The sequence below is a fragment of the Tenrec ecaudatus genome, chromosome 8 (genome assembly GCF_050624435.1).
Source record: "Tenrec ecaudatus isolate mTenEca1 chromosome 8, mTenEca1.hap1, whole genome shotgun sequence".
NCBI classification, from domain to species: domain Eukaryota; kingdom Metazoa; phylum Chordata; class Mammalia; order Afrosoricida; family Tenrecidae; genus Tenrec; species Tenrec ecaudatus.
Genome location: NC_134537.1, coordinates 146,100,822 through 146,116,410, shown reverse-complemented (window position 1 = coordinate 146,116,410; position 15,589 = coordinate 146,100,822). Strand labels below are relative to the sequence as shown.

General features: G+C 38.3%; 1 protein-coding gene across 4 annotated transcripts in view; it reads right to left on the bottom strand.

Moving 5' to 3' along the window:
• ATAD2B (ATPase family AAA domain containing 2B) overlaps positions 1-15,589 on the bottom strand; it is a 174,105-nt gene that overhangs the window by 96,842 nt on the left and 61,674 nt on the right. For 2 of the 4 annotated variants that reach the window (XM_075557052.1, XM_075557054.1), the window contains exons 9-12: positions 12,401-12,502; positions 11,355-11,466; positions 7,847-7,962; positions 6,438-6,612 (exon numbers count right to left, since the gene is read on the bottom strand). In XM_075557052.1, coding sequence (XP_075413167.1) covers positions 6,438-6,612; positions 7,847-7,962; positions 11,355-11,466; positions 12,401-12,502 — 505 coding nt within the window. The remainder of the gene's footprint in view (positions 1-6,437; positions 6,613-7,846; positions 7,963-11,354; positions 11,467-12,400; positions 12,503-15,589) is intronic. The other 2 variants (XM_075557056.1, XM_075557053.1) reach the window with 1 other exon arrangement.

The following is a 15,589-nucleotide window of genomic DNA, read 5'->3' as shown; positions in this document are numbered from 1 at the left end:
TTCAATCTTTTTCTATTATCAGTGATATATAGTAAACTCTTGTCTATATCATTTCACCTTAGTAGAAGTCTATCAATGTAATCAAATTTGAAAGTGACTCATTGGCTAAAAGAACTTATGCCACTATTAATTTAGTTAGCTATTGACAAATTGCCTTCTACTAATTTACTTTCTCTTAGCAATACTACAGGGTACTCACCAACAATGTATTATTAGACTTGTAGACCTTTACTACTCAGTGTGAGAGAATGTTTTTATATGGCCTCTCTCCCAGATGGCCAAAATGATTCCTCTGTCCCACACATATACATCATCAACTTAGTGAGTGATCAATATTTGTTGAAAATACTTTATTCATGCAAAATTCCTGAATCATAATTAAGTGGAATTGTCAAATATGACTAACTTCACTAGAGTAATCAAAAATTAATTTAAGTCAGAACTACTTTTCTACAAGGGATAGTGTCCTTCTTTAGAGGTGCCAACAGGCAAGCTCTTCCTCGTGGCAAACATACATACAGCAGGAAACACTGTCTGGTCCTGTGCAGTGCTCACCATGACTGCTCGGCTGGTCCCATTGTTGTAGTCAGCGTGTCAATCCAAATCATTATGGTCTCCTTTTTATGTGGAACTTCTATACTTTACCAAGTACGATGTCCTTCTCTAGACTTGTTTCTCCTGATAACATGCCCAAAGTACAGGAGACAAAGGGTCACCCTCCTCACTTCTAAGGATCATTCAGGCTACTTTTCTTCTAAGATATTTGTTTGTTCTTCTGGCGGCATATTTAATGTACTTCGCCAATACCATCATTCAAAGGTGTCGATTCTGCTGTGGTCTTCCATATTCATTGGCCAGCTTGCATGTGCATATGAAAAGACTGAAAACACCATGTCCTAGGTCAGGGAACTTTAATCTTCAAAGTGACAGCTTGGCTTTTCAACACTTTAAGGAGGTCTTTTGCATCTTTGCCCAGTCCAATACATCAAAGTGATTTCTTGACTGATGTTTCCTCTGGTGGACTGCAGTTAGGGAGTTCAAGCACACAAGGTTGAAGTTCCAAACAGAGCTGCCACTCCATAGGAGAAAGATTTAGACTAAGAAACCCACAGGGCCAGTTCTATTCTCCCTTATAGAGTCACTATGATTAGAATTTACTTTAGGGTATTAATAATGATATAAATCTATTTGCAATTATTCAATGTACTTTATGATATTGTATGTTGTTTTTAAAATGTTTACAAACTTACTGAAAGGTGTACATACATCAAAAATGCCAAGCAAACTTATAATTGAATGGTTTAAAAAGTATTTACAACCTCAGCAACCTTATGCAGAAATCAACCAGAAGTGACTCATTTGGGTCGGAATGTGGTTTGGCTTCCATGGATGTTAATTGTGGATCCAAATAAAAGGAAATCTTTGGACAGCTAGCTGCCCCTCCCCAGAAGAATTTATTTCAGATGACATCATTGAAGCTGCAGCTCAGGGAGAGGAATATATCTGATCAGAGCACATGGGAGCAAATGAAGGGAGAGGAAGAGAGAGTGAAGTACATCCTGGCAAACCAAGTCTTGACGACAATATTCCCGCTCCCAGCAGTCAACCCCCAGAGAAGACCATATGGCACGACCCAAAGCGCTACAGGGGACAACACTGGAGACACAGGGTGGGAATTGTGCACAATCTAATCCCACCACACCGAGGCAAAACACTAAGGGCGTACAGCGGAACAGCAAGGGGAACAGAGCAACAAAGTCCCCAGGAAATACCAAAAATAGACTTTGGAGCCAGGGCTTGGCGCCCCATCAGATTCAACCGGAACGTACTTCTAAAGGCCAAAAAACAGTCTTGAACTAACTACAAGCTTTTCTTTCTTGATGTTGTGGTTGTTTTATTTTTTGTCATTGGCTTGTTGTTGTTGTTATTGTTTTGTTTTCTTTTGTTGCTTGGTTTTGCTCTGTCTTCTTTTCATGCATGTTATTATCTCTTCAGGTCTGTCTAAATAAAATAGGCTGGATGAACAATCTGGAGGTGAAAACAATGGGACCGAAAGTTCCAGGGGGACATGGGAGAGTGGGGAGATGGGGGGGGAAAGGAAGTGGTGTTAACAAACCCAGGGACAAGGGAACAACAAGTGATCCAAATTAGCGGTGAGGAAAGTGTACAAGGCCTGGTAGGGCATGATCAAGGGTAATGTAACCAAGAGGAATTACTGAAACCCAAATGAAGGCTGAGCATGATAGTGGAACAAGAGGAAAGTAAAAGGAAATAGAGGAAAGAGCTAGGAGGTAAAGGGCATGTATAGAGGTCTAAATGAAGGCATGTACATATATAAATATATTTATATATGAGGATGGGGAAATAGATCTATGTGCATATATGTATAGGTTTAGTATTAAGGTAGCAGATGGACATTGGGCCTCTACTCAAGTACTCCCTTGATGCAAGAATACTTTGTTCTATTAAACTGGCATTCCATGATGTTCACCTTCCCAACAGGATCATTGAAAACAAATGGGTGCATAAGCAAATGTAGTGAAGCAAGCTGATGGTGCTTGGCTATCAAAAGATATAGCGTCTGGGGTCTTGAAGGCTTGAAGATAAACAAGCCGCCATCTAGCTGAGAAGCAACAAAGCCCACATAGAAGAAGCACACCAGCCTGTGTGATCATGAGGTGTTGAAGGGATGAGCTTGCAGGCATCAAAGAACAAAACATCATATCATTGTGAATGGGGGGGGGTGGAGTTGGGACCCAAAGTCCATCTGTAGGCAACTAGACGTTCCCTTACAGAAGGGTTGTGGGGAGGAGACAACCAGTCAGGTGCAACGATGAAACATACAACTTTCCTCTAGGTCCTAAATGCTTCCTCACCCCCCACTATCATGATCCCAATTCAACCTTACAAATCTGGCTAGACCAGAGGATGTACACTAGTACAGATAGGAACTGGAAACAGAGAATCCAGGATGGATGATTCCTTCAGGACCAGTGGTGAGAGTGCTGATCCCGGGTGGGTGGAGGGAGAGTGGGGTAGAGAGGTGGAACGTATATAAGGATCTACATATAACCTCCTCCCTGGGGGACGGACAGGAGAGAGGTAGGTGAGGGGAGACGTCACCTAGTGTGAGATATGACAAAATAATAATATATAAATTATCAATCAATCACTAAACAATAATATATAAATTATCAAGTGTTCATAAGGAGGGGGAAAACGGGGAGGGGGGAAATGAGGAACTTATGCCAGGGACTTACATGGAGAGCGAATGTTTTGAGAAAGATGAGGGGAACGAATGCATGAATGTGCTCTATGCAATTGATGTATGTATGGATTGGGATAAGAGTTGTATGAGCCTCCAATAAAGGGATTAAAAATAACTAAGAAATTTTAAAAAGTAAATAAATAAAATTAAATCTTTGGCAACTTTCATTTTTTCTCTATCTATCATGTCACATATTGGTCCAATTAGAAAGACTTTTGATCTCTTTACACTGAGTTGTAATCCATACTACAGACTGGAGTCTTTAATCTGCATCAATATTTAAGTCCTCTTTGTAAGCAAGGCGGTATCATCTGTGTGTGGTCGGTTGTTGATGCATTTTCCTACGATTCTGATGCCACATTCTTCTTCGTATAACCCAGTGTCTCTCTTTGTTTCACATACAGACTGAATAAGTATGGTGAAGATCTATTAGCCAAACATAGTTGTGCAAATTTAAAATCACCTGTCACCCCCTTGTTCTGTTCAAATGACTGCCTCTTGGACTATGTACAGGTTCTGCACAAAAGTGTTTCACAATTCCAATTCTTTGCAACATTATCTATAATTTGTTGTGGTCCACACAGTTGAATGCCTTTGCATAGTCAATAAAACACAGGTAAACACACTTTTGCTACTCTCTGCTTTGAGCTAAGATCCATCTGACATCAGCAGTGATATCCCTCATTTCATGTCCTCGTCTAAATCTGGTTTGAATTTCTGGGAATTCTCTGTCAATGTACTGCTACAACTCTTTCTTAATTACCTTCAAAGTTTTACTTGTATACTGTTCAAAATTTCGGCCATCTGTTGGATCATCTTCCTTGGGATCAGAACAAATATGGATCTCTTCCTGTCAACTGGTCATGGAGCAATTATCAAATTTCATGTCACAGCATCAAACAAGCGAGCACTTGCAGTGTTGCAACCATTTGTTGAAGTTTCTCGACAGGGATTACATCAATTCCTGGGGTTTATTTTTCTTCAAGGCCTTCCATGTAGCTTTAACATCGTCCTTTAATACCATCAGTTTTCTATCTCATGCTACCTCCTGAATATTTTCTTTTTGGTGCCAACTCACTCATATATTTATTCCATTGTCTTATATACTGTGGAATAGTTTGCCCATTAAAGGGGATAAAAAATAAACCACTGCTGTTGTTACGGCAATTCTCCAGGACTGAGTAGAACTGTCCCATAAGGCCTCAAAGACTGAAATTTTGTGAAAGCTACCACTGACCTTTCAGTTAGGAGACTACGTAACCAATAGGCCACCAAGACTCCTATTTTGACATACAAATCACAGGCTTGAGATTTTCTTCAGTTCATCCACCTTGAGAGAAGCGGAGTGTACTCTTCCCTATTCCAAGTCTTTATGCACATTTCAGATAACACTTGGTCTTTTCCAGCCACCCTTTGCAATCTTGTTTTATTTCTTCCTTTTTGTTTTCATGTACTCTACATTCAAAAACATTCCGTTTCTCTTCTGATCCATTTGGTCTTTTGCCACTTTTTTTTATTTTAATGATTTCCTACTGTTTCGTGTATATCATCCTTAATGTCATCCCACAACTTGCCTGGTTTTCATCCTTATTATTCAATTAATCCAATCTATATTTATAAAATCCCTAAATTTAGATGGGATATACTCATGGTTGTACTTTGGCTTCTCTAGGTTTGCTTTAAATTTATGCAGCTTCCATGTGAACTTGCACATGTGCAACTGATGATCTGTTCCAATATTGGCCCCCGACTTTCTTTCTGGCTGAGCTTTTCTATTGACTCTTTCCACAGATGTAGTCTATTTCAATTAGTAACTTCTATGTGTACAGTCACTGTGATTGCTGTTGCAAGGTATGTCATTGCTTTTATAAAAATCTAGCATATGATCTCCAGCATTATTTCTATCACTATACTAATGCGATGGGTAGGTAGCTAACCATTGCCAGGAGTTCGAATCCACCAGCCACTCCAAAGGAGAAAGATGGGGGCATACTGAGCGCATGTTTGATCAATTTCAGATTGCAGAAGTTGGTTAAAAATCTTGAATTTCCTCATCTTTGGCATAAGTGGCTTGTGAGTACATTTGAGTAATAGGCATATTAATTACTGTTCCTTATAAGTATAGATATATCATCCTATCACTATGTATTAGGGTAGCCTAGAGAAGCAAATTCATGGACTCATGTGTGTAGGAAAGAGTTTATATACAAGAACAATTGTATATTGAGAAAATATCCTGTCCAGTCCAGATCGAGTCCATAAGTCTGATATTAGCCCATATGTCCGACACCAATAAAGTCCTCTTCAGACTCACGAAACACATGCAATGACGCTGAATGAAGGAAGATCGCAGGCCAGTGGGTGGGAAATCTTGTGCATCCAGTGGCGTTGGAAGCATCTCAGGGCTGACAGGAGTCTCCTCGTGGTTCCTTTGGCTCCGAAACTCTGACTGCCTCAGGGTAGCTTCATGAGGCTTCTCCTCAGAAATGTCTCACAGGAAGTGAGTCTGTGTCCCGCCTTCAATGCGTTATATATCTCTTTGCCCTCCAATAAAACTGTGACATTATTGACAGGCTAAATTCCACCCCTTTGCTCTTAATTCTCTCTCAAATTGACAACAGATTATGTAACTACCACATACTGGCAAAGTCGTACTTCAGAATAAATCTTGAAATGTTCTTCTTTGACAATGAATATATTCCCATTCCTTTTCAACTTGTCATTCCCAACACAGCAGACCATAAAATTTTCTGATTCAAATCAGTCAATACTTGGCCATTTTGAAGCTGTCAAGTAAGCACTGAGTTGTAATGTAAACCACAAAGGTCAGTGGTTCAAACCTATCAGCTCCTCCACAAGAGAAAGATGAGGCTGGCTAGTCCCACAAAGATTTAGACGTGGTAAGCCTGGATAGGCTTGCTATGACTCAAAACGGATATTAATCTTTATGCCCAAGGTGTCACTCTTTGTGCATTCCTAATGCCCTAGATGCGTACTTCGTACATTCACATTCTGAAAATCAGTGGACTTTTGCAGTCATTTCTTCTCATTTTGTACCATGCCACCCGAGCAAATGACTGCATCTATGTCATGAACAAAGATGGTCTGAAAACGAAACATAAAAATCATTCTAACAAAGATTTTTCTAGAATTACCCGTTATTTCTTACCTGATCAAAAAGAAGTCTAAGTTGTCTTTCAGATTCACCAACCCACTTGCTCAAACAGTCTGCTCCTTTTCGCATAAAAAAAGCCACTTTTTTGTCTCCTTGACTACATTCATTCGCTAATGCTCTGGCCACCAAGGTTTTACCTGTGCCAGGAGGGCCATAAAATAAACAGCCCCTAGGTAATGACAGAATCACAAACAATAAATTGTTAGTGCAATCAGTGATAATAACCAATATCAAATAATGTCCCTCCCACATAATTCTGTGCTCATGTATAATTATAATTACTAAACATTGATGAATCTTTTTGCAACATGGACAAAAATTGCATTTTCCTGATTCCCCACAGGATATTCTGAAAGCACTAAGGTTAGGTGGGCAAGATGTAGTTCAAAAAAGGACTCAGTAATTTAGCAATATCTAACAAAATTACAAGTGGTTTGTGCACTTTCAGAGGCCTGGTGGCATAGTAGGTTATGCACTGAGATGTTAACCACAAGAGCAGTTCAAAGCCACCAGCCAAGCACCCCAGGAGACAGATGGGCTTTCTACTCTCACAGAGCGTCACAGTCTCAGAAACCCATAGGGATCATCCTACCATGTTCGATAGAGTCAGTATGAATCTGAACCAACTCATAAGCAGTAGGGTTTGGGGAATGCATTATATATAGATATTCTCCCCCAAATGTATATGTATGTATATGTATATGTATATATATAAAATCTACCCAACTTCATGTAAAATAATCTCTCAACCTTTTTGGACAGTTCAGTAGTTACCAACTAAATGATTTGTCAAGTTTATTAGCTTTTTTCAAAACACCTCATCCTCACAAAGAAACACTTCAATAAATTTGTGCTTCTTAGACTCAATGACATAGAGCAAATGCGATGTTATTAGAAAGTCAATTTCAGAAAAATCCCTTTAGCTACCCAGCTGTACATTCATTCACTTAACTCATGCCATTGAGTTCATTCCAACTCACAGCAACCCTGTAAGATGAGATAGAAGGATTCCCCGCTGCCCTAAGTGTTTCTGAGACTACATCTTTACAGAAATAGAAAGCCTCATCTTTCTCTTCACGATCACCTAATGGGTTTCAAACCGCTGCCCTTGTGATTAGCAGTCCAATGGATGACCCAGTATGCCACCAGGGTTTCTTAGTTGCACACTCAAGGCCTATATAAAGAAGCTCATCTTGTACTTGATTCCTAAATCCTGAATGACAAATTTCAAGAATACCCTTAGTTCTACCACTATAAACTTCAATTAATAAAACTGTATTCTTATTTCTTTGTGCTTAAGTCATCAAATATATTCATACCAAATATTTAGATATTTTTTAATTTATTAAAAGGAATTTGAAAAATTCTAAATAATTTTTAAAGCCACGTAAGTCATTACTTACCTTGGAGGCTGGATTTTAAACTTTTCAAAAATTTCTGGGTATAATAGTGGAAATACTACCATTTCTTTAAGTGCATGGATATGATGGCTCAATCCACCTATGCTATCAAACCGCACCTTGGAAAGAAGAGCAAAAATGTATGACAGAAGAAGCTTATGTGTGACATAGATTCTTTAACACTGAAGGTTCAGAAATACTCGCATGGTTTCAACAGGACCTCCTAACTACTGAAATGCCATTCAAAATGCCATGCATTAGAGTCTATCATCATCCCCAAATGGACAAAATTGTTTTGCAGGCTGGGACAGACTTCCAGTGGTTTGTGGCTCTGAAAAGCTCAGCTTTTCCAAACAAAATCATCTCTCTAGTACACTCCAGTAAAACTCTAGTCAGGTAGACATGTAATCTTTATCCTTGGCACTGAGGCAATATGAAAAGAAATTTACTAATGAACACTGATCTCTGCTTGTATATCTAGTCTCGTCTTCTTCTTATAAATGTTTATATAATTATTTCAAAGATATCAGAGCAACAATGAAATAACTGGAGAAGTAACAAAGACTACCACGCCCACTCATAATAGTTCAAGTAGTTAAAAGACTCCTTAAAGAAAACCTGTCTGGAAAGCTGTGGTCAAAAAGGCGCTGGTTCAAACCCACCGGCTGCTCTAGTGCTAACTGGAGACCTTACTTTATAATGTAAGGATCCACAGTTAAAAACTTCCCTCTGAGTGTTCTTGTTTACTACATCCCTCAAGTTTTGGTATGCTACACTTTCACCTCAAAGTATTTATTAATCTCCTTTGTGATTTCTTCTTTGGATCTCTAGTTATTAAAAATGTATGTTGTTTAATCTGCATATATTTGCAGATTTTCCAAGTTTTCATTTGGTAATTAATTTCTAGTTTCATTCTACAGTAGTCAGAGAGGATACTTTTTAATTACTGTATCTACTCGAGTATAAACCGACCCGATTTATAAGCCGAGGCACCTAATTTTACCACAAAAAGGGCATTTAAAATGTGCTGAAAAACTAGGCTTATTATACACGAGTATATACAGTGTTTATTTTTAATTTATTTAGAATTTGACTGAAACATAGCAACAATTGTGAGGATGGCACAAACTGGGCATTGTTCATTGTACATACAATCACTATGAGCGAACTGACTTGGTGACCCCTAACAACAACAGTCTAAGGCAGCGTTTCTCAGGTCGCCTAAGACCATGGGAAAACACATAAATATTTTATCATATTGCTTTGTGATTAGTCACTATGCTTTAATTGTGTTTAATTATGTTCAATTTGTAACAATGAAAATAATCCTGCATAACAGACATTACGATTCATAACAGTAGCAAAATTACAGTTATGAAATAGCAACGTAAATGGTTGGGGGGTCACCACCACATGAGGGTGTATGAGGGTATGAAAGGGTGGCGGCATGACGAAGGCTGAGAACCACCACTAGTCTAAGGAGTCCTAGGAGCACAGTGGTCAGTGTTCAGCCAGCTGTGAACCAGAACTTCAGCGGTCCCACAGGAGGAAAACGTGGCCCTGTGCGTCCCTAGAGAGGCCAGCCGTGGAAACCCGGGGGCCGTTCCATCCCGCCCGACAGGGTCTCTGTGAGTCAGCGTCAACTTGACAGTAAAGGTTTTATTTTGCTCACATGTTTTATTCCTAGATAATGTTCTAGGTACATTTGATAAGAAAGATCAACTTGGTTTATTCATAGTGTTGATCAAGGCCTCCACACTTCCTACTTGATCTTCTGTCAAGATGTTCTATCTATTAATGAAAATGGGGTATTGAACTGTCCAACTATTATTTTAGAATAATTTTCCCTTCAATTTTGCCAATGTTTCCTTCATGTACAAGGATTCTTCAAAAACTTTGTTAAAAAATCAAATGGGAAAAGTAACTCAAATATGCATTGGCAGTGAAAGGTACAAATTGAGGTACATACCTACAGTGGTGTATTCAGCTAAAAAAAGAACTCAGCACTGATACATGCTACAACATAGGTAAACCTCGAAGACATGATGCTCGTGGACAAACAGGACATGAACCCTCTCATGTGGTAGAGCCAGGATTCAAAATTCATAGAGATAGAAAGCAACTTAGAGGGAGGAAAACAGAAAGTACAATTTTTTCACAGGTACCAAGTGTTTTTAGGAGGTGATGAGAGTTTTGAAACAACAGAGTGGCAGTTGCCCAACACTGTGAATCACTAAAAACACACCTGTGCGTTCCAAAATGATTACTTACACGGGCACAGGCATGCTAGCTAGAATTTCACTTCAATTAAGAAAAGAAATCTTGCCTCTTTTTTCACACCACATACTTTCCCTGGGTACCAGTATCCAGTTTCCATCATGACCTCGACCATCTTTACACTGGTGACCCATGCATGAGTTTCTAGTCTACATAGTTCTCCCAAAGGCCATATCTAAACACAAGGTATTTCTACTTTATGTTTTTGCTTTATTAATCATTTTATTGGGCGCTCTTACAGCTATTATAACAATCCACAATTCAGTTAGATCAAGCACAGTGGTACAACTGCTGCCACCATCTGTTTCAAAACATGTTCTTCTTCTTGAACTCCCCGATACCATCACAGCTCCCCTCCACTCCCTTCATTTCTCTGTTGATGTGCCACATACACCCGGAAACATGCCCACAACTGCTCTTCTCCCCTCAACTCTTCCCTTCCTCTTCTATTTCCAGAATAAACTGCTATCAAATCTAACTCAAGGAAGCCCTACCTAGGTCAGAGTAAATGATGTTCCATTGAGTTTCCAATGGCTGACTTCAGAAGCAAATAGTCTTTTCTTCCAAGGTACTTGGAATCTAGGTGGATGCAAGCCTCTAGACATGTGATTCACGGCTGAGAACGTCAACCACTTGCACTGCCCGGGGTCTCCACTTTAGGAAAGGAACCATCTTAGCAATCCAGTTGGATCCGTCCACCCTTTAGTTCCGTTCTCTCCCTGACGTCTCAAAATAAATAAATTCACCAAATTCTCTCAGGTTTATTTCCTCAGTTCTTTGAAATCCATCTACTTCATTTCACCAATACCCTACACTTTGGCCTATACCCATTATTTGCCATAAATTACAACCATGTCCACTTAATACCAGTCTTGCTTCTCCAATATCCATTAAGGGACTAACTGCACCACAGTCAAAGCAAGCTGCTCATGAGACTACGGCAGTTTGAAGAAACAGCCTGTCACTTATTACATCAAATGGCCTCTACTTTCTCACCATCTCAGCCCAATTTCCTATCCTGCCAAACTCTCTATTCCAATAACCAAGAAATGAAAAACAGTAAAAACCTGACTAAAATTCACATGTGATCAGTGTATCCTGGTGAAAAATGCTCAAATATCAAAACATTAATAATGCACATATTTAGGTTCGTACTTTTATCATGTGTAGCTTTCAGAACAATAAAAACAAACAAGCAAACAAAAGCAGTGTCTAAATATTTTTCAAAACTTACTGATTTATCAATGTTCATCGGATCCACGTCAGCCAAACTCGTGCCCACTTTCACGCGCTCTCGCAGAATGCCACTAGCTAGGTCTTCAGCTCTAAAGTTCATAGGTAAACATCTGAAATTGATCAAATCCAAGCAAAAAGCATTAAGAGTTTCACATTTCAAAGTTAAAATAAAGTTATATGTTTACACTTTCATCCTGATCTTCTCATAATGAAGAAAACAGTAGCACAGAATTCCATTTGTAAACTTACCACATCAAATTTTTTTCAACTGACTCAAAAGAGCAATCCATTAGATAAAGCAAATAAGATAAGTTATCTACTTGCCCAAAGGGCCCAGTCTACCTTAACTCGGAAAATGTTTAACGTATACAGTAGCCCAAACTATGGAGCCATCAAATAGAAAGAGACCTACTCTATTTACTAGAATATGTGGCATTTAAACAAACGTGTTATTGTAATATTTCAATTTATCCTCACACAATGCATGGATATGTCTACTAAAATTATTTCCCTTCTTGTCTTTTTAAAAAAAATCAGAGGGAGACAGTGTGGGAATGGAGCATAACAGATCAGCAATCATAGTAAAGCCGAGCACAGAGCCCCTGAGGAGCCCCTGAGGAGGGACAGTCCCTGGATCCCTATCAGGACCAGCAGGCAGAGTTCCATGGGGACCAGCAAACAGACCTGGACCTAACTAGGGTCTTTTTCCTTTTCTCTCATCTTTTTCTCTTCCCTTTTCTTTCTTCAACCTTAGGTTTTCTTATTGTTCGGACTAGGACATGGAAGGATTGTCTGATTATATGGGTTGGACCATAGGAGGGAAGGTCGGGAAGAAGGCAATGGGAGGAAGTAATAGAGGAGAAATTTCCAAAGTTTAAATCTCTTTCACAGTTACTACAGTGCAATGCTCTAGTCTAAAATATTGGTATTGAATATCAATTTCAACAAAACATTTGAATAGATAAATATCTCATTTTTACAAATATTGTTATTTTTCCCTACCATGGGGTGGCGGGAGAGAAAACAATCGACAATTTTACTAACCTATTTCTTGCTCTTGTCATGCTCTTAGATTTTCTCCTTTCAAAGCGTTCTTCATCAGAAGAAGTCGTGTCACTACTATGAATGGCATGCTTCTTTCTCCTACTTAAACAGAGGAAACCATTAAAGAGTGGAGGCCATTACAGGAGCAAATGGCTTCTTAAACTCCCTATCTTGTATCTATCAGAGCTTATCAGCTACAACATGTTTTCTTGTGCTGTGGATGAGGCAGTAAATAAAGCAAAAAAACATCTATGCCTTCATATAATTAGCATCTAATGAAGTATAAAGGTGACAAGTTCTACAAAGAAAAACAAAGGCAAAAGAATACAATTTTTCAGATACTGTTAAGAGATAGCAGTTAAATAAAAACAATCTTATTTACATCCAGTTTTAAGAAAAATCTGGCATTGTTTATAAGTAACTTTAGGGTCTTATTAGAAAATAAAGTTTTGGGTTTGTTTTTTTCTTTTACTGGACCCTTCTCCAAAGAATCAGAAATCAGACATTTAAGAACTAAAGAAAACAATACATTTGTTTGTATTTAGATGAACAAGGGCTTTTACTTACCACTTAAAACAATACTCCCCTTTAAAATTTGTTCTCTTTTAGAATATTTTAGGGGGGTGGGAACAAGCACAGAAATACTTTATAATCAGAACTACCATGTAATGAACACATCATGTATTAGGATTTCTGATAAAGTCATTCCCACGAGAGGAATATTAATTGACAAATGCTAGACCATTAATCCCAAAACAGAGGCCTGGTGTTGCTGTCAGTTAGACATCAGACTGGTAACCACCAAGTTGGTGGTTCCAACCTATCAGCTGCTCCATGGGAAAAAGATAAATTGATTCAAAAGGTCATTTTTAAAAGGGTCAGTATGGATTTCAGAGTCTCTTGAACGTACAGTAGCTAATGCAAGTAGGAGAAATGATCAAGTAGAAGAGGCGAACAAAAAACTTCAATGGGGAATTCAAGAAGACAACCTAAAGTATTACCATGAAATGTGCTAGACCAGTCGTTAGGAAACCAAAGGGATGAACAGGCTGTACCTAGTATAGCCTATTTTAAAGAATAGCTGTCATTGTTTATAAGTAACTTTAGGGTCTTATTAGGAAATAAAGTTGTTTTTTCTTTTCTTCTTTTCTCTTATTGGACCTTCCTCCTCAAAAAAAATCAGAGAAATTCCAGACACTTATGAAGTGAAGAAAAAAATTAAAGCCTCAAATTGCAACATTAAGAGTCCACAGAAAAAAATATTGAACAGTGAAAGAAGCATCAAAAGATGATGAAAGACAACGCAGAATAATTGTACTAAAAAGAATTAGTCAATGTACGACCATTTCACATGATTAAGTAAAAGCAAAGGAGGGAGAAATTCAAGGAAGAAGTTCATGTGGCATATGATGCTGAACTGAAAGCAAAAGAAGTGCAATATGCACTAAACTCACTGGTCAAAAGCAAGGCCCCAGGAATTAACACGATACTAAATGAAATGATTCCACAAACTGTTGTAGTGCTGGGAAGGACCCAGTGGTCGATGCCAAGAAACGTGGAAGACAGCCACCTGACCAACTAACTGGAAGTGATCAGTATTTGCGCTCATTCCAAAGTGACCTCACAAAAGGCAGAAATTTTCAAACAACATCATTAATAGCACATGCAAGTAAAATTTTGCTGAAGATGCTCCTAAATAACCAAAGTAAGTGAGAAAATCTCTGCAGAAGAATGAAGAAACATTCCAAAATCTATGGGTTGTAACTAAACCAGTGGTTAGAAGCAAAGTTATGCTAATAAATGCCTAGATTGAGAAAAAACTGTTTCAACTCAAAAACCTCAATTAACATAATAGAAAAAGAAAACTAAATATAAATCAGAAAGAGATCAAATAAAGACTGCCACCCAAATAAATGAAATACAGAAGATTATCTAAAATAAACATTGGTTCTTTGAAAAGATCAAGAACACTGACAAACAAAAGGAGGCATTTTCAAATTATTAGCAACAGAAATGAAGCCAGGTATAAGACTACCAGATTTTCAGATATAAAAAGTCTTGGAAGATGAAGTCATGGATTCAAATGTGTCCCCAGGAAATGTATGTTGAAGGTAATTTCTGTTATCTGTGAATTAACTTTGTTTACAATGGGGTCTTTGAAGATAGTGTCTACTAAATTAACATAATGTCCTACCAGAATAGTGTGGTCTTAATCAAGTATCACTAGTGTCCTATCGGCAGGAGAAAAGACGCAGAGAAAATGGGATGACAGAGCTATGCTACAGCTGCAGGTAAGGGACCCCTGGAGCTTCCAGAAATTGAGAGAGTAAAACAAAGCATCTTCCCCTAAACCTTTCAAAGAATGAGCATGGTCCCTCTGAAAACTTGAAATTGTATTCCAGATCTGAGATAATAAATTTTTTACTTAAAGCTACTTGCTTGTGTTACTTTTTATGGCAGCTCCAAACAACACTAAGAATACTATAAACTGATGCACCTTATAGATTATATACAATAGACTAAAATGGGCATTTTGTAAGAAAGACACAAAAATTCAAAAACCGACTCAAGGAAAAACTGATGATCTAAAACTACTTATAACATGTAGGTTGAATCAGTAATTAGAGATTGAATTAGTAATTTTTTAAAATATCCATACAAAAAGGTGAAACTGCAGGACACAATTTCAAATTTCATGGACTCTAGACTTCATAGAGGATTTTGCCCTGAGATAGCCTTTAATCCTAAACTAAAAATAACTCCCGAAGTCCTCTTGAAAGAGAACAATAGCTTAGCTAGTAAAAAAAGGTCTGCCTTGAGCACTGTCCTCTTTTAAGAGTTGTGTGAAGTCAGGACACCTGGTGGCACAATGGGTTATGTGTTGTGTTGGCCTGTTAACTGCAAGTTCGGCTAATTCAAGCACTCAGCCAAGGTTTTCTGTTCCCATTAATGATCTACAGCTTCAAAAACCCCAAGGGTTAGTTCTACTGTCCTATAAAATCACTGTGGGTCAAAATTGATTCAAGGAGAGTGGCTTGGAACATGGCATCAAATTGACAACAACTTCAAAGATTAGACAGGTAATAAAATTGGAATCATAAGTACAGTGCTTTCCACAAATTCTGTCTAAAAATTCTCAAGCTAGTGAACTGATCTATGAATAAAAACACACACACAGAGGAGGGAATG